The sequence below is a fragment of the Thamnophis elegans genome, chromosome 12 (assembly GCF_009769535.1).
Source record: "Thamnophis elegans isolate rThaEle1 chromosome 12, rThaEle1.pri, whole genome shotgun sequence".
NCBI classification, from domain to species: Eukaryota; Metazoa; Chordata; class Lepidosauria; order Squamata; family Colubridae; genus Thamnophis; species Thamnophis elegans.
In genome coordinates, this window is record NC_045552.1 from 19,042,870 (window position 1) to 19,069,173 (window position 26,304).

Here is a 26,304-nt window from a genome sequence, read left to right on the forward strand (position 1 = left end):
CAGCTGGGCTGTCTGCTGTATATACAGGCTGTCAAGACAGGAAAACACTAATCCACACCCACTTTGGTCTTAACCCCTTCTCAGCCACGTTGTTCCTTCAGGCTGCTTTTCACCCCCTTTGCCCAATGCTTTTCTTTTTCTTTTTGGCCCAAGAATTCACCTGGAACAGTGGAACACAGACCTTAAAATGAATTTCTTCATAAGGAAAGCATGTGTGGGTAGTGATTTTGTATTTCCTGCATCTATAATGTAGATGCAAGTTTTGAGAACTTGGTTAAATACTGGGGGAGCAAAGTGGCCATCAGCTCAGTACAGCCAAGAATTTATTTCATGGTCTCAGCCTTCCAATCTGCAATGTGGGAATAATAAGAGCAGCCTGCCTTGGCTCTTTCATTCTAAAGACAGCTGTATGCATATTGGTTATTGAAATATTGACAAACTTCATGATGCAGTCAGCCAAAGAGATGACTTTGGAGAATCTCTCTATCTATTATGCTGTCTGTCTGTCTGTCTGTCTGTCTGTCTCTGTCTGTCTGTCTGTCTGTCTGTCTGTCTGTCTGTCTGTCTGTCTTTCTATCTATCTATCATCTATCTAGTATCTATCTATCTCTACTATCTATCTATCTATCTATCTATCTATCTATCTATCTATCTATCTATCTATCTATCTATCATCTATCTATCTTCGTCTGTCTGTCTGTCTGTCTGTCTGTCTGTCTGTCTGTCTGTCTATCTATCTATCTATCTATCTATCTATCTATCTATCTATCTATCTATCTAATCTATCAACTATTTCGTGCCTTATTTTTAATAAATAATTCAAGGCGGAGAACCGATGTAATACTCTTGTCTTCCTATTTTCCCAATAATCCTGAGAGGTTATTTCGATTGGTGTGTGACTTGTATTTATTTGCCTACTTATTATATTTTATGTTATTATGTTGATTTTAATAGGGCTGTAGTTTTTATTGACATCTGCACAGTATTCTGTTAATTAGGGGGTGGGCTTGGCATGATTATTTTAATTCTATGTGTTGTCCTGAGTCACCAATGGGACATGGGTGGCTGTATAAATCAAACCAGATCAATAAATTAAAAACATGGATAATGAAAGAAGCATGAAAAAGAAACTCAATCTGATTCCATCTTAATTCCCTGGGATGTAAGAAGCAGGGAAGGGAAAACACAATCAGGGTTTCAACATCCCGTATCTCAGTAAGGAAGAGTTCCAGGCATTCTCCTGGTGTTTGTTTCTTAACTAGCTCTGCTCCCACCACTCTGCTTAACAACTAATTCCCAGAACACTGTCAAATAATTTACTAAGACTGTATTACTATTCTTCTTATCTTCCTTCCTAGTACCTATCTCTTTCCACTTATGACTATAATCATGTTGCTTATATTTTTCAATTTATATTGTTTTTATTTGTTTCCCAGTACAATTTAATAGCTTATTAGTAACCTTGGCTATCACTACATGTTGTATTTTTTTTTATTCTTGATGAATGTATTTCATTCTCCTTATGTACACTGAGAGCATATGCACCAAAGACAAATTTCTTGTGTGTGCAACCACATTGGCCAGTAAAGAATTCTAATTCTAATTCAAAAGAGTGACACATGGTACCACCCCCTCCCTCTGCTCCCTACAAAGGTGCCCATATTCAGAAGACAATGCAAGCAGCCCTCGATTTACAACCACAATTGGGACCAGAATTTCCATTGCTAAGCAAAGTGGTTTTTAAGCAAGCCACACCTGTTGTTGCCATCTTTTTTTTTTGGCCATAGCTGTTAAGTGAATCGCTACAGTTGTTAAATTAATCATATGGTTGTTAAGCAAATCCAGCTTCCCCCATTGACTTTGCTTGTCAGAAGTCAGCTGGGAAAGTTGCAAACGGTGATCACAGGATCCCCAGATCCTGCAGTCGTCATATATACATGGTTTGATCACAATACCATGAGGATGCTGCCATGTTTCTAAGTGGGAGGAATGCCTCAACAGTCGAACAGTCTAACCTTTTTCAGTGCCTTGCAAAACAAATTGTTGTAAGCAGGGGTGGGCTTCAAAAATTTTAGCAAGGAGTTCTCTGCCCAGTTGCTGGGTGTGTGTGGCCATGGTGGGCGTGGCCTAGTCAACCTCCTGCACTATGGCGTGGGGGGGAGGGCTTTTTGCCCTCCCCAGGCTTCTGAAGCTTTTCTTGAGCCTCCAGGAGGGCAAAAATGGCCTCCCCAGGCTTTGGAGGTCCTCTGGAGCCCATTTCCAGCCTTCCCAAACTTCTGATATGCCCGTTTTTTACCTTCCCTGAGCTTCCGTGCACACCCTGCACTTACCGTGATTTTTGGACTATAAGTCGCACCTTTTTCCCTCAAAAAAGAGGGTGAAAATCTGGGTGCATCTTATATACTGAAAATAGCATTTTTGGCCTCCTGAAACTCCGCCCTCTTTGCAAAAATGACTGTGCATAGCCTTTAGGAGGGTTCCAGAGTGCTCCTAGGGACTGCGGAGGGCAAAAATGAGCAAAAAATGGGATGGTTTTTGCTCATTTTCCCCCCAGACCCCAAGAGCACTCTCTAAGCCTCCTAAAGGCTGTGCATCCTTTTTTTTTTTTTTTTTTACAAAAAACAGGCCCGTTTTCACAAAAAAACAGGCTGTTTTGGGGAGGTCGTTTTGCAGTGCAAAAACGTTTTAAAATTTGCCTCTTCAAAATCTTGGTGCGTCTTATACTCCAGTGTGTCTTATACTCCAGAAAATACGCTACCTGCATCCAAAATGGGCCGCATAGGGACTCCTGGGAGGGGCAGGCGGGGCCAGCCAAGAATGGGATTTGGGGGTTCTCCAAACTGCACAGAATCTTAGCTAAAGTTTCTCCCAGACCCTTGCAAACCCCCAGCAGCCCACCCCTGGTGTAAGTTCGAGAACTACCCAAAAATAGCCCAATTTGTTGATGGAGACTATGGAGGTTGAATGTGGGAAGCTCCCATCAATGAGAAAACAACACAATCCAGGCTTCAGGATGTTCCAGCCTCTCATGCTGAAAACTGGCATATTTTTTTGGATTTTTTAAAAACTTTGTCAAGAATTGAACTAGAATCACGTTAAAGTCCAATCTTGACCATTGTGGACTTGGTGTTATGGGTCACTGTCTTTAACAAGAAAGCCAATAACTCCATCTCAGGCAACTGATTTTAAGAGTTACGGAAGAGCAGCTGCTTCGTTAAATATTACATTTGTTAGTCTCCTAGTTTGACCGCCAGGAAAAGAGGAAGGCACTGTTAGGTAATCTTTTTTTCTTTCCTGTCTCAAAGGCCAAAATAATATGGTTAAACGTAGGCATGATATAGCTTAGATGTGGGTGGGGCTACAGAATTTTAGTCCTCTAATATTAGAATGTGCAGAAATGAACAGGCTAACGTTGGCAATTAAAGAGAAAGAAAGCTCAGTGAATAACAGTCAGATAATATCCTGCCCTTGATATAGGTTTAATTCATGTTGTGTGTGTCTGCCTGATAATCCCCCCCCCCACACACACAAGTAACAAGCAACCGGGATGAGGGGATGATGCAAAGCTGCCAAGCCACCATTCCTTCCTTGCATTTAAAGAAGGCAGCTGAATTTCTATGAGGGAGGTGGAAGACGCAAGAGTTTCCACCAGCAGAACAGAGAGTTCACAATCTCTGCAGAACTGCAATGCTTCAAGCTGAAAAACCAAATTGGCTGTTACTTTAAATACGCTGCAGCTAAGCAAGATCCCTAAACTGACTTTACTACCAGACAGTAGTGAGGTAAGGTTAGGCATGCTTGAGCTGATTCAGAACTGACACAAAGATTGTATGAGGAAGTGCCCTTGATTGCAACAAAACCAAGACATTCTTGTGACATCTTAAAAACAATCATGTATAATGGGATGGCACAACATACAATCTTCTCCAAACTAGCCATTTCTAGAGAAGTCTGCATTTACATCTATCCTACCAGGAAATAGCAATAGCAATAGCACTTAGACTTATATACTGCTTCACAGTGCTTTATAGCCCTCTTTAAGTAGGGCAAGAGAATCAGCCTCTTGCCCCCAACCATCTGGGTCCTCATTTTACCCACCTCAGAAGGATGGAAGGCTGAGTCTGGTGAGATCTGAACTGCCAAATAGCAGGCAGCCGGCAGGCAGCAGAAGTAGCCTGCAGTACTGCACTCTAACCACCGCTCCACTACGGCTCATAAAAAGAATAGGAATCCATTGCAATTGGAGAAAGCAGCAGGTTAGAGAAAGTCTTTATGGTCCAGCATCCAGTTGACCACATGCATACATTTGGTGGTATTGGAAGAACTGTCCATCTGGGTTCAGTTCCAAGTAGGAAGAAAGACACTGGAAACATGGAGACTGCTTGGAAAGTTTATGGTTTAATGGTGGATAGGATCACATGGTTTGAGGTTCTGGGCATAAAGGGAAGAGATACAGAAAGTGCCCTGGTTTTATGCCCTCTCTGGGCTTTTGAATTTGAGCTTGTATTCTGATTGGTTGTCAGACTCCTATGGGGCCACGAAGGGGTAACTTTGTAGGTTGTGTCTTGAGTCCCAAGCTTGATTGAGCCTTGCTGGGTAATGTAATCTTCCCAGGTCCCGTGTGGTGAGTTCTGTGGCTAGATGGGTCTTATTCAAGGGTGGGATTCAGCTGGTTCGGGCAAACCAGATATTAATTTTAATCTGTTTTGCCGAATCAGTAGTTAGAAGGACTGTCTGACCCCACCCACCTCACCCCTCCCCTCCCAAGAGTCTCCACGCAATCCGTTTTGGACGCCAGGTAAGTGCAGGGCCCACATGGAGACTCTGGGAGGGCAAAAAATGTGCCTACTGGAAGTACCGGAAGTCCAGTAACAGGCCCGTTTCCAGCCTCCCGAGCAACTCCAGAGCCCAGCGGAGGCTATTTTCACCCTCCTGGAGGCTCGAGAGATGCCTCTGGGATGCCTCCCCACCATGGTGCAGGAGGCCACATAGGCCATACCCCATGGCCACACCCACTCAGCAACCGGGCAGAGAATCGGTTGCTAAAATTTTTCAATCCCACCCCTGGTCCTATTATGTCCTGGAGGCCATGTCTTTTGTGTTGTAGATAAGCTGGTCCAGGTCTTAATGGCCCATTAACAAAGGTGTGTGGGGGTGGGGGTGTTGAGTTTCTGCCTCCCTTTTAGGGGAAATATTCTGCCCTTTTAATATTTCCTAAAATATTTCATTTTTCTAGGAGGGAGGTGGGTGCAAACCAGTGGTGGGATTCAAATAATTTAACAACCGGTTCTCTGCCCTAATGACCAGCTGGGTAGGCGTGGCTTGGTGGTCATGTGACTGTGTGGGCATAGCTAACTCAACGTCATTCACATCGATGGGCCTTAGCTTTAGCTGTGACAATGTAATGAGGGTTAACTGGAGAGGCAGTTTCTGTAAGCAGGGCAATAAGGATTAGGCTAAGGAACAACACCAGAATGTTTCCTTCCTGCCTTCCTTACAGGAATAGCTCTGTAAAGTGGGAAAAAACAAAATGAGATTTCTTCCAACAACCGGTTCTCCGGTTCTCCCAAATAGGTGCAAACTGGGTGAATCCCACCACTGGTGCTAACTTCCTACAGTGGCACTCTTTGGTTTGGCACTAGCAGAGTTAAAAGCTTGAACATCCTTATTCTCGCTGCCTACCCAGCCAAGAGGAAGTTTGGGTCACCCTCTTTCCTGGGGAGATTTAAATTGCAGGAAGCCACAAGAGAAACCTAGAGAAAAGCCAGGGGTTATTTTTGTGGCTAATCTTCTAGCACACAGAATGTCGTTTCTTTTTTTAGAGAAATGGAAAAGGACGTTTTCCTTGCTTTCCCACCCATGTGCAACAACACAGATCCCATCGGGGGGGGGGGCAGACAGCAACCCCTTGGAAAACAACAGAAGAGTGAGGCCGAGAACAGTGGGAAATATTTAGACGACAACACACAGTCCCAAAACAGACTCTCCTCTGCCTTGATTGATGGGATTGTCATGTGGGCTTTATAAATATGAAATTTATTTATGAAATTTGGAGACCTGCCATCTCCCTCAGAAAGCAGTTCAGCAATTAAGATGTTTTGCATTTGTATTTATTAGTTTGTCAAACATGTACAAGATAGCAGGTATAAATATAAACATGGACATGAATGAAAGAAGTGAATACAAATAAATAAGGACAGTAGAACAGAGACTGTAGGCATGCCAGTGCCCTTATGCGCACCCCCTTTACAGACCTCTTAGGAATAGGGTGAGGTCCACGGTAGACAGTTTAAGGTTGATGCTGTGAGGGTTTGAGGATGTAACAACGGAGTTGGGTAGAGCATTCCAGGTGTTGACCCCTCTGTTGCTGAAGTCGTATTTTCTGCAATCGAGTTTGGAGCAGTTTACTTTGAGTTTGTATTGTTGCCCATGTATTACAATACCATACGATAGCAGAGTTGGAAGGGATCTTGGAGGTCTTCTAGTCCAACCCCCTGCCTAGACAGGAAACCCTATACTGTTTCAGACAAATGCTATCCAACTTCTTCTTAAAGACTTACAGTGTTGGAGCATTCACAACTTCTGGAGGCAAGTTGTTCCACTGATTAATTGTTCTGACTGTCAGGAAATTTCTGCTCAGTTCTAAATTGCTTCTCTCCTTGATTAGTTTCCACCCATTGCTTCTTGTTCTACACTCAGGTGCCTTGGAGAATAGCTTGACTCCCTCTTCTTTGTGGCAACCCCTAAGATATTGGAAGACTGCTATCATGTCTCCCCTAGTCCTTCTTTTCATTAAACTAGACATACCCAGTTCCTGCAACCGTTCTTCATATGTTTTAGTCTCCACTCCCCTAATCATCTTTGTTGCTCTTCTCTGCACTCTTTCTAGTCTCCACATCTTTTCTACATCATGGTGACCAAAATTGAATGCAGTATTCCAAGTGTGGCCTTACCAAGGCATTATAAAGTGGTATTAACACTTCACGTGATCTTGATTCTATCCCTCTATTTATGCAGCCTAGAACTGTGTTGGCTTTTTTGGCAGCTACTGCACATGGCTGGCACGTATTTAAATGGTTGTCCACTATGACTCCAAGATCCCTCTCACAGTTACTACTATTGAGCAAGGTACCACCTATACTGTACCTGTGCATTTTGTATTATTGAGGCTGAAGCTGAAGCATGTGAGATGAGGACAGGAGAAACTTGGGTTCAAGTCAGTTAGGAGATTTGGGTCCATCACTCTTTCAATCAGGTAGTTGTTGCCTAATGTTGCAGGAATAAAAATGGAGGGTGTGATCTCCATCGAGGTATCTCTGAGAACTTCTTCACTTGCGTTCTCCTCCTCTGTGGCTGCTCTCCAGTGCAAAGGCTGTGAAATGATAGTTGAAGAAGAAAACCAAGAGGGGAATGAGCTTTTCCACAGCAAGCAAACAAAAAGTAAGTCTGGAAGTGAGGAGGACGCAGTGCTGAAGTGGCCAACCAGAGACGGGTAAACAAGAATTTTAAATAGCTTCTTTCTGAGAACTCTTTTGAATGTGAATCATCTCAGTTCCCAGTCATTTTTTTCCTGTTATTTTGGGAAGAGCAAAGACTAACCAAGGCAGACCAAAGTAACACTTTGAAATACTGCGTGTGCCATAGAAAGGGAGTTAAGGAATGGGTTGAAGTATAAATCCAAGCCTCTCTAGATGAGGGGTCACCAACCTTTCAGACATCAGGGACCACTAAAGTCCTAATTTTAAATCCCACGGACCACTAATATGAATTTTAAAAAAAGATAAAGTGCAATATAGTGCAATATAAAAATGCAAATAATTTTTCTGCGGACCACCAATGTTGTCTCACAGACCACCAGTCCAGTGGTCCATGAACAAACTGGTTGGTGACTGCTGCACTAGAGTATAGTTTCCCAATCCTGGCTACTTTAAGATCTGTGGACTTCAACTCCCAGAATTCCCTAGTCAGTCAGGAATTCTGGGAGTTGAAGTCCACACGTCTTCAAGGGGCCAAGGTTGGGGAACTATGCTCTAGAGCAGCAGCCCCCAACCTTTGGGGCATCAGGTACCAGTTCCATGGAGAGAGATTTTTCCACAGACTGGAGGGGGCATGGTTTCGTCTGCTGCCTGCATGCCGCGGATGGGGCTTCACTTATTTGGGCAGCCTGGTTTCTGGTATACCGTGGACCGGTGTTGGTCCACGGACTGGGGGTTTGGAAATCCCTGTAGAGCAGGGGTCTCCAAACATGGCAACTTTTAGACTTGGTTCCTTCTAAATCCTTTCAGGCCACAGTTTGAGCAAGTCTTCAGATTCTGTAAATTGTCCTCCTATTTTCCTGCCTTTCCTATAAAGAATTTAGAGGCTGAATTAAAACAGTTGTCTTACCTACTTAGGTATCTGCAAGCAGTCCTTGATTTAAAACCATTCATTTAGTTCAACGTTACAATGGCACTGAAAATAGTGTCTTATGGCTGATTTTCATACCTAGGAGCTGTTGTGGCCCGCCAGTGGAGCTGGTAATGGATTTGGACAGTGAGGAGGTTGGGGAGGAACATGGGGCAGTCCTGGAGTCTGGGGAAGACTCTGATGAAGGCTCTATGTCAGAGGCAGAGAGAGGGCCAGGGCCGTATGCCAGTTATCCGCTGCCTTTAGTCAGACATCAGTGAGGCAGACGAACAGCTGGAGCCTATCCCCAGTGTGCGCATGCACAGAGTTGCCAGGGGTCAACTTGGGAATACGGCCACAGGTGGACAATGAATGCCCCTTCCTCCCGAGGAAATAAAAGAGGAGCGAAAGGGGAGTGGAGTTTGCAGGAAACAATTAGTTCACTTAATTGGTTCTGACTCTCTGAGACTCTTTGCCAAGTTTTGCAGATACCGGCCTGTCAGCTGTCCAAGCCAGATAAGGTCTGTGACTATAAATCCTCCCTTGAAAGACTTTGCTGAATGTGAATGAGCAGAATTGACAGTAAATTAATACAAGGGGTTTTGTTGGGACAAGGAGTTTGCTTCATGCTCTTGGGCTTCCCAAGGTCGTAACAGCAGAATCCCCATGGTCACAGGATAAAAATTCGGAAGCTGGGCAACTGGCATGTATTTATGATAGTTGCACTGTCCTGGGGTCATTGATCAGCATTTATAAACTTCCCAGCTGGCATCTAACAAGCAAAGTCATTGGGAGAAGCCAGATTTGCTTAACGACCACATGATTCATGGTGTGCAATTCACTTAACAACTGTTTTCCTTAGTAATGGAAATTTTAGGATCAATTGTGGTCGCAGGTCGAAGACTAACTGTGCTACGTACTTGTATATCATAATATTGTTTATTTTAAACGCTCTTCTTTTGTGAAGGTTCTGAGTTGTCAATCCCCGAAATCAAAGAATAACTTGCACAATGACCTCTGGAATTTTTAATGCTGGAAATGCTGTGTTTCCTTTTTTAAGAGAAGTTTAGTAATTTGGGGCAGTGTGTTTAGTCATCAAACTATTCCCCACCCCACTCCCAATGATATGGTTCATTCAAGGGGTCATAGCACAGACACAACCTCAATCTGGAAAATCCAATGTGGAATGGGTGCCAAATTTATTTTATGATAATAACAAAGGAAATTTTTTATCCCAGCCAATGCTTCAGAGCAGTTTTGGAGATAAATAGCATGATGCATAGTATTTCTCTTAGAATTCTTTCCAAGCAGCATACCCATAAGCCAGTGGTTCCCAAACTTGGCAACTTTAAGACTTGTGGACTTCAACTCCCAGAATTCTCCAGCCAGCCATAAGCAAGTGATGTTGGGAACTAACACTGTTGAATTTGTTGCTGTTGTTTTCCCATTTGATCTGCTTTCCAAATTGGACAGTAAAGCTAAGCCAGGGTATGATCTGTGCCCCTCTTACAGCTCATTCCCACCCAGGGGTGGGATTCAAAAATTTCAGCAACGGGTTCTCTGCCCAGTTGCTGGATGGGCATGGCCATGGTGGGTGTGGCCTAGTTGGCCTCCTGCACCACAGTGGGGGCGGATGTTTTTGCCTTCCCAAGGTTCCGGAGGCTTTCCTCAAGCCTCTGAGAGGGTGAAAACTGCTTTCCCCAGGCTCAGGAGGCCGAAAACAGGCCCGAACTTTCTGAACTTCTGGTAGGCCTCTTTTCCCCTCTCTCCAAGCCTCTGCATGGGCCCTGCACTTACTTTGCATCCAAAATGGGCCGCGTGGAGACTCCTGGGAGGGGCGAGGTGGGTGGGGCCAGCCAGGGGTGGAATTTGGAGGTTTTCTGAAATGCCCATAACATTAGCCCACCCCTTTTCCCACCATGCATTATTATTAGCCGAGGTGGCGCAGTGGTTAGGGTGCAGTACTGCAGGCCACTTCAGCTGACTGTTATCTGCAGTTCAGTGGTTCAAATCTCACCGGCTCAGGGTTGACTCAGCCTTCCATCCTTCCGAGGTGGGTGAAATGAGGACCCAGATTGTTGTTGGGGGCAATATGCTGACTCTGTAAACCGCTTAGAGAGGGCTGAAAGCCCTATGAAGAGGTATATAAGTCTAACTGCTATTGCTATTGCTATATAGCAACCAAAGACAAATATGCACGTCTCCAGTATGAAGGTAGGAAAAATTTTCAGAAATAATCTCTGGTCAGAGATGCTGCTTAAAGAGAACAAACTTTGAATAGAATAAAAGCATAATTTACCCATCCCAACATTGAAAGTATTTCTAGCAGGATTACCAGATTCTGTAAGAGCTTCATTCCCTTTGTCATCCGTCTAGTACACTGGCAAGATTTGTTTTTTCTCGCCAGGTTCACATCCAAACTAGACTGTGTTGTTTCTCTGTGTCATATAATATATGTGGGTATATGCCTTTTATTTGTTTATTTGTTTGTTTTTCATGTTTACGTAGTGTATATTGGAGGTGTAATCCTTTGAGAGCTGTATGTAACATTTCATTTTAATGTATGTCAATTATTATACATTTAAAGTGACAATAAAGTTATTCTATTCTTATTCTAAATCATTCTCACCATAGGTGCCATAACTCCAGCCAGCTATCATTGAAAAGATATTTTTAAAAAAACCTTTTCCCATTAATATTATTTTGACACAAGGGTTGGATGACTCTGGAAAGGGGAATCCATCAATTTTATGGAAGTAGCTTCCCTCCAGTCATTTACTCAGTCTTTCTCAGGAAGTGAGCCTGAGCAGGATTAGGAAATAGATTTCCTGCTTGCCAAACATGTAGTACAATGGTGTGTTTTTTCCCCTCTGAAAGTTAAGATTCCCCAACAAGAGTTATAGGGAAATGACATGAATGTCAGATTTAAGAATAGGTGCCCTAAGTATTCTGGGATACAGTGCTTGTTATGATTATTCACTCATTGTTATTGCATCTGTCCTTCAGGTGAGAAAATAGAATTGAATGCAGCAGAGACCATCAAGCAAAGAAAAATGAAATTTGAAACAAATGATAGAAAAATGTACCACCTAGGGGATATAAAAGGTATTGCAACAATTTCTAGTTGCTATTATCCTGTCTTGTGCATTTCTAGCCAGAATTGCTCAACCAATAAATTATGAAAACAACATTTTAAAATCCTCCTCCTCCAGTTTTTGCATTAACCCAACTTGCTTAAACATGCCATCTTGAAAAACGAAGACCTCACATTTCTTTTTATCATGCCTAGAAAATATTTTATTTGGTCTGGTTACTGATCTATTTGATTTGGTAGTCCGGCCAGAACAATTCAGAGGAAGATCAGTATTTCTCAATGCTTTGTGATGTTGCAGTTTATATTGGTGGAGAAAATATTTCTTTATTTTTAAAAGGAGTGACAAGATGACCTGTCAAAATGCTGGCTCCCAGTAGCATTATAAAGTAGGCGTGGGAAAGCAAACTATGTATAAAGATATCCAGAAAATAGAGCATAAATTTCATTATGGATGAAACAGATTTCAACATAAGGCTGCACAAAGCTGTCTACATATCATCTTAAGCCATAATGTTATTTGTTTGGATTTGAACCCAAACACTGTGATTATAAACATGGTTTATGGCTTAGGTCAGTAACGGGTAACCTTTTTGTCATTGCGTACCAAAAGCGTGCGCACCCGCACCCATAATGCAATGAATGCGCCCCCCCCCCGCACTCCGTTTTGGGACTGGAAGGCCTCCAGCACCCACTTGGAAGGCAAAATGGGATGCAGGGGCGCTGCCCGAGATCCCAAAACACAATGCGAGCCCCCCCCCATACATGCGACCCACACCCATGCATGCGTGGCAGAAACCCAAAGACCAGCTGGCCAGCAGGAGGCGGCGTGCATGCACACTGGAGCTAGGCTGGGGCGATGGCTGGCGTTCCTGCAGAGAGGGCTCTGTGTGCCACCTGTGGCATGCGTGCCATAGGTTCGCCATCACGGGCTTGTCATTGTGGATTAACAAACTATGATTAAAATAAACCACCCAGGTTGGAGACACTGTTTAAAATAGATTAAACTCATTCAGAAAACGCCTTGTAATTTTCTTAGTGGCAATATGGAAATGTTTGGTCTTTGTTTTGTTCCAGAATATTTTTCTTACAGTACTATTTAGTCCAACCTTTAATCCTAGTATTTTTTTGGTAGACTTAAATATTAAAGTGAAATTTTCTGGTTTATCCCCAATGCTAACCAAGTCTGATTGTGCTTGGTTTTTTGCAGTCAGCCAGTTGTTCTACCAGCATATGCAAAAAAACTATTTTAAAACTTACTTTTTAAAACATTCAAAACACAAACCTAATTATGTGTTTAACAAAGATGAATTGGGCAGGTATCTTCAACTGGATTTTGAACCAAACAGTGTGACTTTTCATACGGAAAGTGTTCAGAGAACAGAAACTTCAGATGTTGTTTAGCTTCCTCTATGCAAAATTTATCTAGCTAACCGGACCAGGCAACGGTCTATGATTATTACGCTGCAGTTTCAACCAGAAGCCCTCATTGGCTGATGAATGGGGAAGAGCACCGTTTGAAATGTTCTCAGAAAACAAACAAATCGAAAGTAAGAAACATGACCCTGAAAATCTGCAAACTGCTGCACAAAGCTGCATCTCCCACGGTGTAGATAAGCACACAAAAGTTAGGGCAGGGCAAGTACTGTATGTTGAGGCTGTGTAAACAAGAATTTTTGAAATCTGATCTGCAAGAAGCTAGTTTTCAGCTCCACAGATGGAATTTACTTATCTATAAATTCTCCCAGGTTTCTAAAATGAGATGTACCAGTTCCTTTCAGATCCCAGAAGTAGGGAGTGCTTATCAGCCAGACTATACTCGCAAGTCATAGATATACCGTAATTTTATTTTTGGGAACTATGTTGCAAATCAGGATGTGTACATTGAGCTCTGTACTTCTTTCACAGAAATGAACAGTGTACAAAATTACTCATTAATGTTTTATAGCCAAGCATGTCTGATAGAACTACTATCAGAGAGTCTATGTTGCTCTAACTGAATACTCTAACTGAATCTGAACAGGCAATCAGATTAATCTTTGTGCGTGTTGATGCTTGAATAAGGACATTACTTGAAGAACAGGTATTTAAGAAGCAGAAGAGTAATCCTAACAATAACAGAATGTTTGAGAACGAAGAGTGAAGCTAAGCTTGTAGATCAATTGACAAAACTATCCATCTATTAAGTTGTTTTTATTGACTCCTAAAATAGGCCATGTAAACCAGTTGCTATTTTTTGTAACTGCTTCTAGAGAAAATAATGAAAGAGATGTCAAGATTTGCTCCAACTCAACTCCTTGCTCAAAAAACATGTCTGTCTGTCTGTCTACCTATCTAATCTATCTGTCTATCTTTACCACACAGTAAAATTCTATCCTCGAAAAATTAACAAAATAGAATTAATTTAACTAACAAGAATAAAAAAAATATTACAACTCATGGACCAATTCAGACTTTTATTTTTATTTTTTAAAAAAGTCATTAACTCAATAAATTACACAATAATTTCCCCCCTTAATAAATTTTTCACAAAATAAAATTTACAATTTATAAGAGAAAGCTTTGAAACTGCTTTCTCTTTTGAAGTGCTGATGAGTTATTTTTTTATTTTATGTTACGCTGGTGGATTGTTCTGTGACTGCTACAATTGGTTTTAAAGATTTTACAGGAAATCAAACCAAACACAAGCAACAACAAAAATCACACAAAGAGATTTTAAGGGACAATTATTCAGCAGGTAATAAATGGAACAATCGTTGACATTCAATGCCAACATACTAAGCACCATGAACAGAAATGACCAGGGAAGTTTTCCCAATTTTTAAAAATAAGAAACAAGGGCACTTTTAACATTAACTGTGTTACTGGGCAATATATAATTTGCTCTGTTTGTAGCTTCTGCACTGCACTAAAAAGTACACCAAATAGTATATCCAAAAATCTGAAAGACTTGCTAAGTGCCAAGAAACTCTATGTAGTAATCAGATAGGACATACGTGGTTGAGAGTTGCTGGTTTTTCTAATACATAAGGACTGTCAAGATCCTGCACTTGTATTCTTTTTGTTTGACACAAATATTATACAACTGTTCAGCTGATGGGATACACAATATCATTAAGCACAGGATAATCATCCTATGTGCAATTCAATCTTCTCTAAAGGCACAAATGGTGCTTTAAAGAATGAAGATGTTTGCTTACTTTGAAACATTGATATTCTAAATGTATATAAGTCAAGCCCTTATCTTATCCTCTCAGTTAAAGGAAGAACATTACCTGGATCCTCAGCTAAAACAATTTAGCACTGCAAGCCAAACATATGCTACCCTAGTTGAAATTCTCTTAAAATAGATCTCTGTGTTAATGTGACATTTTTGTTTGTTATTTTAGGGGGGAGAGAATAATTTGATTTTTTTCCAAAATTGCATCAACTATTAAAGTAACAATCCTATGCATACTTACCTCACTGAACTCTGTGAGACTTGCTTACTATTAGCAAGTAAAGGATTATACTATATGACTGATAACTACACTGAGCAAAAAACAAAACAAAACCCACCATGTATTTTTCAAGTTTTAGAAATATATCCCCTTGAATGTCCCCTTGTTTAATGTGGACATAGCAGCTAAGGAGTAAACAAATACCTTTTCTTATCTACTTTTCAGATTCTAGGTACATCAAACAAGGATTTTAAAACATAATGTCTACAGTGCTTCTCTTAAGAAAACAAAGGGCTTTCTGGTTTCTGTGCTGTAGCTGATGGCACCAGGACAGTTTCTACCTGTACAATAAAATGTTTTTTTGACATTTTTTTTTTGACATGAAGACATATACTGCACTATTCCCTCTCATGAAATTTATCTAACGGTATTTATACTCATAAACTGAGTTTTCATTTGCTTATTGTATGAGGTTTGCAATTCTTTTGAACTGTATGTATGAACAGATGCTGCAAACCTGTGAACCAGTAACCTGGAGAGAAGCAGGTTGCTGAGTGCTTCAGATGAAAACAAAGAGAGGGAGAGATTCACTCTTGCAGTACAGACTCCAGTTATGATCCAGTACAATGGGCAATAGTAGTAATGTCACATCAGTGGGGCACAATGATAGTGGGATGAACATTTAGGCTTCTGGTTGAACTAATTACACACACCGCTTTCTGTATGTGTGTTAAGAAAACAGTGCCCACTATTCTCTAATTTTCACCCAAACTGTATGGGGAACAGAGGTAATAAATCTCTGCCAAACAACAAACTAAATCTTGAGGGAATCATAGTTGAAGATTTAAATATTCTGTTTTTTAAAAATCCCAAATTAAAATAAGACTTAATATCAAATACAAAATATAGCTGTGACCAGTAACTCTGGATCTATCAAATAATCATTTGGTTATCCTTGAAAAAAGGTAACTAAATGTACGGAATCACGACAAAGTGTTGGCACCTCAACTGGAATAAGCCGTCAGCTTATTTAATACAACCTTCCAAATTAAGATTCTCCCTACAGTGCTTGAATCAGAGGTTCCTTGTGCATCATAGTGTAGACCTCATTTTGTGTCATCACATTGTTTTAAAGGGAAGAAAAGGGAATGGATACAGAAGCTGGGGCATCAAAGAATGTGTCACAGTCATTCAATTCTATGGATTCTATAAATTTGGGACATATCTTTTCCATATTGGAAGGGGTTACATCACACATTGTGACATAAATATATACACATCTACTCTACAAAGTTGATAGATGATTTGCATTACCAGCATGCAAGTCTTCTCCTTCAAGGGCATTCAAGATTCCGCAGTAAGAAATTGGAATGTTTGAAATATTCCATAAAGTATTCCTAGAAAACCATTGCCTAACTTGTTAATTTTCCTGACAAGTTGGAAAGCTTTTTACAGATGTAGCTTGGGAACATACATGTTTGGATACTGAAACAAGAAGAGCAACCTTTTGCTTAGCGTATAAAAATAAAGAGAAATGCAATGGGGAAAACATATGGAACCCTGACGCTTGAAATGTTGATTAGTCTGGTTTTTGCTTCTTTAAAATGCTGCACCATTGTTACACACATTTCTGCCACAAAGGCAAAGTACTTCAGAAGTCACGTGTCCCAACTGCTGTCTTTAAAAGCAATTTTGACTAACCGGAGTTCTAGTTCAAAAGCATCTGGCCGGTCTTGTGGATTAGCAGCAAGCATTTCCTTAATCAGCTGTTTCATGCGAGCATTCATTTTCTTTTTCTTAACAGGTATGAGTAGTTCCATTTTCGGATTTTCCAGCAATGCCTCTCCAACAGGTACAATCACAGTCCCTTGTTTCACGTAACTGCCCAGGAGTTCTTTCTTTGTCTCTGTGTCTACGAAAGTGATTCTTTCTAACATTGCCCAGATTATAATCCCCAATGCAAAAATGTCTGCTTTGGCAGTGTAGTGACCTTCCCAGACCTCAGGAGCCATGTAGAAGTCTGTGCCACAAGCTGTAGACAGAAAACATTTATTTACATTCACAGGCTCTTCGGGATTTTGTCCTGATGCTGAACAAACTTTGCTTAGGCCAAAGTCAGCTACTTTCAAAGTGGGTTCCAAGTCACTAGCATCCATCCTGCTTTGAGAGATCAAGATGTTGTCAGGCTTGAGGTCACGGTGAATGATCTGATTTTTGTGCAGAAAAGCCAGGGCGCTGCTGAGCTGAAGCATAAAACTAGTGTTGGTCTTACGGCTGGGCTTTCGGGATAGGAGATATTCATTCATATCACCTCCATCACAAAAATCCATCACAAACCAAAGATAGTAGGCACTTCTGGGGTCAAAGGCAATTTCACCTTTCAAGGAGGTCTCTACAAGCTACAATACAAAGATATTTCATGTATATATTGAACAAATATGATTTAAATCCCAATGTAATAGCACATTAGTCAAACCATGAGTGACTGTCCAAGGGCCCCTTAAATCTAGGAAAATACTGGCTTCTAAACAAAAAAGTAAATCTTAGTCTGGAGCTATGTTTATTTAATATCATTTTCCATTTGCTCATTTTCTGTTCTTTAGTATAAAGGATTATTTTACATTGCTTATGTCATGATGCAGTAGAAAAATTATTTGAATTTCATCATTTCATTCTCTCCTGCAAATGCCCTTATGTGGTTTATAAAGCCAATCCAAGCTACATTTTCATTTCTGATTTGCCGGTAACACAGAAAATAAGTCTGTGTTTACATATTATGGTAATCCAAAATGTTGTTAGTTTGGTTTGGGCTTAATATGAATTTATCCTTATGGCTTATAAGTGACTGTTGTGTAAACCAAATCTTTATAACTTAATAAACCATAATTGCCCATGTTCAATTTATGCTAAGCTAAAACAAACAAAATGTAGGAGAAGGAGTGGCAGACCCTGGAGAAGTTAAAAGAAGGATCAGCCTACAATCTCTACATAGCCACAAGTGAACTAAATCCAACCCGCAACCTCCAATTTCTGTGGACACTTATCTAATTTGAAGAAGGTATGAATGATTTAGTTGAGTAGATTCCTATGCATAGACTGCTTATCAATAAATCAATTTAATTCGACATCATGTGTGGACCTGGTCTTTTGCATTTGACACATCACATAATGGGCTAGTAGATTGTTCAACAAACCATGAATTAGCATAATATGTTAAATGACAAACACTACAAACTATAGATTTGAGGTGGAAATCAGAGATTATCATTATGAGCATAAATGCCAAATGTTAATTTAACTCTTGGTAATAAAACTTATTTAATGGACCACTGAGCACAACTTTCTTTATTTGTGTAATTAAATGTGACCAGACTAACCTGAAAAAACAATAAAATAGCACAGCTGCAAAACAAGAGGATTTAGCTTTTAATTTTAAAAGTTAATTTTAAATGTCCCAAGTGTATTTCTATATTCCATTAATGAAATATATATTGCTGAGCAGCTCTTTTGACCATCTTATTAGCATAAAAATAAAACTAATTTGTTTTCATAGACTGTTATACTTCTGTAGCATACTGGATGGTAAGAACGTGACCTATAGTTTTTTTAATGACATTTTAAGAAGAGTACTTCTAATATATTATTTTAATGTCATTTCATTCTTATTAATCTCAATATATAATTGAGTTCAAAGAGCAAAACATATTTCATTAGAGTTGATCAAGCTATTTACCACAATGTTGATTTTTTTAATGCACCTTTTCCAAGGGATCAATTTTTCCTTATAATGCTACAAAAATTATTTACCCAATGTATAATCCACATTTCTGCTTAAACAAGCACTCAGAGACAATTAATTGAATGTCCTGAGAAGACCCAATGTTCTTCAGTGGAGCTGTACTCAGTTGTTTCCCTGAAGCTTAATGCTGCTTAGTGGCAAGATTTTGAAATATCTAAAACTATATCAAATACAGAAAAGCAAAGATATTTGCTTTTCTGTATTTATACGGAATGGCAATCACTATTTCACTGTTCGATAACCAAATAGCTGATCCTTTTTAAAAAAAAAACTTTTAATGCAATGTTTCTTTTATTATCTGCAACTTCATTTACCTGTAAATAAAGCGAAGAGCTGGAACCATGGGACATCTTCTGAACCATGCCGTCTTTTTGCAATATGCATTCTTCCAAGTGGATTACATTTGGGTGTTGGCTTTTAATACTACTAAGTGCCCAGAACTCACGCAAGGCTAGTTCGACGTTCTCTGGAGCATGACACCGAATTTTCTTCACCGCAACACGTGCAGAGGTTTTCCTTACTACTGCTTCATATACCACACCATAGCTGCCATGACCAACCTCTCTTATTAGATCGTATTTTGGCTGGCTACTCACCATCTTCAAGGTCAAGGTGTCTATGGAAATAAAAACAAAAAAACTGTAGCTTATTTTTGTTTTTATACATCTTAAGATAAAAATGGATTTTTTGTTAATCCAGCTACTGTAGCTGACAAAATACAGCTCGGTTGATAGCTTAACATCTTCAAACAATTAGTTTAGTCAGGAAATGATTAACATGATGTATGAATTCAGTCATATAATGTAATGTATCTATTCAACTTTGGCCACCTAATGAGAAGGAAGGACTCACTGGAGAAGAGCCTAATGCTGGGAAAGACTGATGGCAAAAGAAGAAGGGGACGACAGAGAAGGAGGTGGCTAGATGGAGTAACTAAAGCAGTCGGTGTGAGTTTCAATGGACTCCAGAGCATGGTAGGGGACAGGAAGGTCTGGAGGAACGTTGTCCACGGGGTCGCGATGGGTCGGACACGACTTCGCAACTAATAACAACAAATCTATTCAACTGCTAGCTGTTAGAATGAAGGCCTTAAGCAGGTTACTTGGAAACCTTTTTGCAGTTATATGAACCTGTCAAGACCTACCATAGTTCACCTGGCTGCAAGTATAATCTATCATTTCAGAAACATGAGAAAACAACTCCAGGCACTAAGAACTGCCATTGTACAATTCCCTTCCTTAGAAAGCATATCTGGATGATTTTAAATAGGGCTTTTACTGATCCAATTACTATAGTTAAAACTGTAATAAATGCTTTATTTAAGGCTAACTTTGAATTTTCCTACCATTTTCATATTTTGCAAGCCACCTTGAATAACCTTTGTATCCTAAAATGCAGTATGTATAACAAACAAAACCTCATTATAGTACAATACAGTAAATAATGCTGATTCTGGCAGTGATTAAGGCTGTCCATATGAAGATACTTCTTGAACATTTAGTAGTATGTACAAATATTGCAAACAAAATACCTAGCAACATTAAGAAAGTCATATAAAGATGCATGAAAGTATAAAACAAAGACACAAAGACACAGACACACACAGACACACACTTTAACAATCCAGAAATGGGCACCTTGCTTTTTTCTATGAAATGGATAAGACTGAATAAATTAGCATAGGGGAAGATACATTTTAACTATCTTTTTCTTATAGCAGTAGGAGAACAATGCTGAGACTACAATAATCAAATGAAACAAGGAATGCTACTAAACATCTCCAATGTAGGGGGAAAAAGGACTTGCAGGAAACTGTATTATACACATAGCATATTTGAGCAGAGAGCTGGTGTTGGGCAATTAATAGCCTTTCATAAACCCATTTTAAAAATAAAAATGTAAATAAACTGGGTCAATCTATACTACAGCAAAGCATATTTTCTGTGTATACCTATTTAATGGACTAAATATCAACTTTTTCATACCTTTGCTCAGTTCTGAACACTCTACTAGGGTTAGCTAGAATTTTACCCACCACATTCTAAAGATAACAATGCAGGTTTATAGTTGTTATGGAAATACCTTCTTAGAGGCAAAATTATTCAATCCAGCAAATGGCTTGATTCCATTGCCCATTTGAACTCTCTGACAGGCTCCTCCTATGCCAGGTCAAGTATATCATACTCCTGTGAAGCAAAAGAAGCACCTGGATGGAAGAGGCCCAAATTCCTCTACAGGTAGTTCTTGACTTATGACCACAATGGAGTCCAAAATTTATGTTGTTAAGTGAGTTTTGACCCATTTTACAACCTTGCTTGCCACAATTGTTAAGTGAATCACCGCACTTGGTAAGTTAGTAACCCAGTTGTTAAGTGAATCTGGCTTCCCCATTGACTTTGCTTGTCTCAGGAGGTTGCAAAAAAGGCATCATGTGATCAGGGACCCATCAACTGTCATAAGTGCGAACCAGTTGCCAAGCATCGGAATTTTGATCACATGACCGTGGGTTTGCTTCAAAGGTTGTAACTGTGAAAAACAGTCATGTCACTTTTTCCAGTGCCGTTGTAACTTTGAACGGTCACTAAATGAACTGTTGTAAGCCGAGGACTACCTGTACTCAGTTCAAGAGGAGAACTGTCAACATTTTGATATGAAATTAACCCCAGAGGAGAATTCCCTCTTTCGCAACCTGGAAGGAGATGTCACTGCACCCCTTTATATCCCGACTGAGCCCAGGTGTCTTTATTCACAGGTGCCTGTGTAGTGTGTAATATGTATATAAAAAGTAAAGGTTCCCCTCGCACATATGTGCTGTCATTCCCAACTCTAGGGGTGGTGCTCATCTCCGTTTCAAAGCCGAAGAGCCAGCGCTGTCCGAAGACATCTCTGTGATCATGTGGCCGGCATGACTAAATGCCAAAGGTGCGCGGAACACTGTTACCTTCCCACCAAAGATGGTTCCTATTTTTCTACTTGTATTTTTACATGTTTTTGAACTGCTAGGTTGGCAGAAACTGGGAGCTCACTCCGTTACTCGCTGCTAGGGATTCAAACTGCCGAACTTTCTGATCGACAAGCTCAGCGTCTTAGCCACTGAGCCACCTTATAATATGTATATACCATGATATAAGATCATACACCAGAGTAATCTACATGTTGCACAGAATATGACATACATATAGAAATGTATGGCTAGGTTTTCCCCCCTAACTACTTGTATCAGGATTATTCTTTATATTATTCATCTTGTCGTGTATTCCTGTAGGGATGGCACCAGTAGAGGCTGAACCAATTTCGTTGTAGATACATGATGTACAATGACAATAAAGCCTTGGCCACACTGTGGCTCGCTCTAATCGACACCCTCGGCCTCCTCAAAGGGCCAAAGAGGCACCAAGCGCTCTTGCACCGCCAAGCGGGATGGGCGGGTAACGGGACGGTGCCCACTGGAAAGAAGCCGAAAAAAACACTCCATTTGGGAGGGGGGCGGTGTCGGCCTCTCAGCTGAGGCCAGCGGGGGAAAAGACAAGCCAGCGCCCCCTTTAAAGACCCGAAACCCGGCGGTCTACCCACCGTCGACCACGGGCCCCGAGTGCTTCACCAGCTGCAGCCCCGAAGAGCGTCCCCGGCGGGCCTCATTCTCCACCGCCGCACCGGACTCCATAGTCCGGCGTCAGGCTATGCGCGGACGACCCGGGGTTTGACAGCCGTGGCGGGCGCTTCCGTATTGGGACACGGACCGCTCGCCAGCCCGCTCGCAGCGACCTGTCGTGCGTGGGGAAAGCAGGCGGCCGTGATAGCGGCAGCCCCGCCCGCAGCTCCAGGCCGAGGTCGCCCAAGGGCCAGGCCGCTTGCCGCAGCCGCTTCTCCACAGGGCCGGGACAGGAGCGCGCACCCGCTGCCCGCCATGCTCCCCGCGCCTGTCAAGAGGCCTTCCTCGCCGCCCCGGCGCTTCCCGGACTCCCGACCTCGGCCGAGCGTCGCTTTTCGTGTTTGTTTTTACCTCAGAGCTGCCGCGGAGCTCCCTCCTCCTGGCCGCCATTATCGGGCTCCCTTCCCTCCCCCCTCTTTACTTCTCCCGGGCTCCCTGACACACCCCCTCCTGGGCCCGTCGCGCGCACCCCGAGGGGCGGTCCCGCGCTCCGGGAAGTCGGGCCGGGCGCTCGCTCGCTCCGCTTCTCTGATTGGTTTCTCAAATGAGAGGCGGGCCTTTGGGCGTCCATTCCGTGAGTTGGGGAGGGGAGCGCGCCTTTCTCATTGGCTGCCCCCCTCCCTCCCCCCTCTCTTCCCCCCTTCTCTCTTTGTGTTTGTGTGTATGTTTGTGCGTCTGTCTGTCTGCCTGTGTCTCTCTGTGTGTGTTTCTGTGTTTCCCTCTCTCTGTCTGTCTCTGTCTCTGTGTGTGTGTGTGTGTGTGTCTGCCTGTCTGTGTTTGTCTCTCTCTCTGTGTGTCTGTGTTTCTCTCCCTCTCTCTCTCTCTCTCTCTCTCTCTCCCCCCCCCTCTCTCTGTGTCAGTCTCTGTCTCTGTGAGTCTCTCTGTGTGTGTCTGTCTCTTTGTGTGTGTGCGGGGGGGTCTCTGTCTCTCTGTCTCTATCTCTCTGTGTGTTCTCTCTCCCTCTGTGTCTCTGTCTGTCTGTCTCTCTCCCTCTCCCTCCCTCGCCATGACCGCTATATTAGGCTCGCGCGCTCGCCGGGGACCCTTGCAGAATGGTTTGTGTCGCACGACTTTTTTTTGTCGGTCGTTTGCATGGCCGGAGTGTTGCATTGCGTTGCGGCACCCAAATACGGCGGTGCTGGTGCTGCGGCGCAGTTCTCTGCTGCGATTGCGGGCTCTCTGGATCGAGATTAAAAACCGCATTGGCTTGAAGGCGCCTCGTTGGGAATAGAGCAAGAGGTCGCTCGAAGTCGGCTGCTCTTGGGCATCTTGAGGGCGATCCCCCGGACGATGCACGACGGATTATTCCGGGGAGGTTTGGGTCGTGATGACGACGGCGGCTCGTTCCAGCGGCTGTCCTTCGCGCACGCAGCCTCCCTCTCTCTCCCGGGACCCGAGGACCGTCTTTGGTGGAAGCTGCTAGGCTTTTCTCCTCCTTTTTTTGCAGCCCTCTCCCCGGCCCGTTCTGCCCGTTTTTTGACTGATTACCTCCACCCCCACCCCCCGCCCAAAGGCTACCGTGGCGATCACTGGAGATCTTCCTGCTGGATCTGTTTGCATCTCTCCTCTTTGTTTTCCTGCCTCTAATTTGGTGCATATTTCATGCTTAATAGTTCAGTTGATTTAGCTTAAAGGAGGAGGGAGAAAATCCGGTATTCATCATCAATAGTCAATTAGTATTTTCTTAGCGTTGGGCTGGTAGGTGGCATTTTTGGGCCATACCAGTTGGTGGAGATGCTTCTTTATATGCTGCAGGGACATGAATGATGAAGGTTGAAATCTGATGCGTGACATTTTATCCACAATTGTCTTCTGCAGCTGTTAATATTTTACCTGAAAGGGACATTGCTTCTCATTTTTCATAATTGCTTGAGAAGAGACCTTATCTGTGAGGAATCTGGACCAAATAGAATAGGAATAGACTAGACTGGACTGGACTGGAATGCACTGGACTGTACTAGAATAGAATAGAATTATTTATTGGCCAAGTGTGATTGGACACACAAGGAATTTGACTTTCGTGCATATGCTCTCAGTGTATATAAAAATAAAAGATACATTTGTCAAGAATCATAAGGTACCGCACTTAATGATAGTCATAGGGTACAAATAAGCAATCAGGAAACAATAAGGATACAAGCAACAAGGGTACACTCCTGCAGCCATAAGTGGGAGGAGATGGGTGATAGGAACGATGAGAAGACTAATAGTAATAGTAATGCAGCCTTAGTGAATAGTTTGACAGTGCTGAGGGAATTATTTGTTTAGCAGAGTGATGGCATTCTGGAAGGAAAAAGTTGTCCTTGTGTCTAGTTGTGTGCAGTGCCCTATAGCGTTGTTTTCACGGTAGGAGTTGAAACTATTTATGTCCAGGGTGTGAGGGGGTTTGTTGATATTTTCACCGCCCTCTTTTTGACTCGTGCAGTGTAGAGGTCCTCGATGGAAGGCAGGTTGGTAGCCATTGTTTTTTCTGCAGTTCTAATTATCCGTTGAAGTCTGTCTGTCTTGTTGGGTTGCAGAACCAAACCAGACAGTTATAGAGGTGCAGATGAGAGACTCAGTAATTGCTCTGTAAAACAGTATCAGCAGCTCCTTGCTTTGAAGAGTGAATGCACCACATCTATGATGTGAATGATAGGGAATGACTACACAAATACAGGATTGTTTTACATTTTCCTCAGAGTATCTGATTTTTTTTCTCCTTTTGTGCCCCCTCCTTCCGAAACGTTTGCAGAATTTTCTCAGCTATATTTTCCCCAGTCCTGCCCTGCAATGTTTTAACAAATCTGTAGAGGACTGAGAAATCCAAAGCCCCTTCCTCTTTCTGTATTCATTTAATAATCAAATGTATGGATTTATTTATCAAATTTATATAGTTGCTGTTAAGTATTATTAAATATTCATGATGCCAGCAACACCCTCTGGTTTCTCTGATTGGCTGAAAGCCTCAGAGGGTGTTGCCGGCCGAAAGTTACAGTTGATTGGCCGAAGGACTGACGTCAGCGGTTGCTGTCTAGTCCCCGGCCGGTGATTGGTTAAAAGTTAGTATAAATACCTTGGCGCGCGTTCTGTTGTTGGAATCGCTGTCATCCTAGAATAAACCAGTTGTTATCTTGAACCCTGGCTGCCGCGTCGTCCCTCCGCCGATATATAAAACTGGCGACGAAGGTGGGATTGTGATTCCACGCATGCCTAGGGTAGAGAGAGAGGTTCTATCAGCCAGCTGCCACAAGCCGCTACTCGCGCCGGCACCGAACGCTGAGGGAAAATTCCTGTCACGACCTCCTCTCCTCAGCCTTCCACTCCTCAGCCTGTCACTAACGTCCTAGCCAACATGAATTCTTTGCCGCCTTTCGCTCCTTTCGGCTCCGCCGGTGAATCCTGGGAAGGGTTCATGGAGCGGTTTGAGACATACCTAATTGCTACCAAGAACCAGGCTCAAACCGATGAGGAGAAGTGCAGTTTCTTTTTATCCTGCTGCGAACCTTCTATGTTCGCCTCAGCCAGAGCTATGGCTGCTCCCAGACCGGCTTATAAATTAGGTTGGGACAACTTGATGGCTAAACTGAAGGGGCACTATGCCCCGACACCTTCCAAAATTGCCCGCAGCTTTGCGTTCCGCAGAAGAGTGCAAAAGCCGGGAGAGTCAATTAGTCAGTTTTTAGAAGCCCTGCGCACGGTAGCGTCCCAGTGCGATTTCTCAAATCTTGAAGAAAATTTAGTTGAGCAATTCGTGTGCGGAGTGCGGGATGTCCATCTAAGAAGCCGCATGTTCCGCCACCACGATATTACTCTCCTACAGGCAGTGGAGATCGCCAGAGCAGCTGAGCTCTCTGAGCAATCCACCGCGGATCTGGAGCGGCTACAGCTTTCATCACAAACTCCAGGGCAAGTTCCATTCACTCCACCGGCCTCCCAAATCCATGACATTGACTAT

At 42.3% G+C, this 26,304-nt stretch overlaps 1 protein-coding gene across 2 annotated transcripts; it reads right to left on the reverse strand.

The window, feature by feature from the left end:
- Positions 1–13,919: 13,919 nt before the first annotated feature.
- PDIK1L (PDLIM1 interacting kinase 1 like) lies at positions 13,920–22,824 on the reverse strand. Of its 2 annotated transcripts, XM_032228015.1 has the most exons (4): positions 22,719–22,810; positions 20,798–20,901; positions 19,030–19,331; positions 13,920–17,315 (listed from the first exon to the last, which is right to left on the reverse strand). In XM_032228015.1, exons 3-4 carry the CDS (start codon positions 19,312–19,314, stop codon positions 16,575–16,577), a joined length of 1,026 nt encoding a protein of 341 aa, XP_032083906.1. In that variant the 5' UTR covers positions 19,315–19,331; positions 20,798–20,901; positions 22,719–22,810; the 3' UTR covers positions 13,920–16,574. The 2 variants fall into 2 exon arrangements, with proteins under 2 accessions (XP_032083906.1, XP_032083905.1); XM_032228014.1 differs by lacking the exon at positions 20,798–20,901 and having other exon boundaries at positions 22,719–22,824.
- Positions 22,825–26,304: the final 3,480 nt, after the last annotated feature.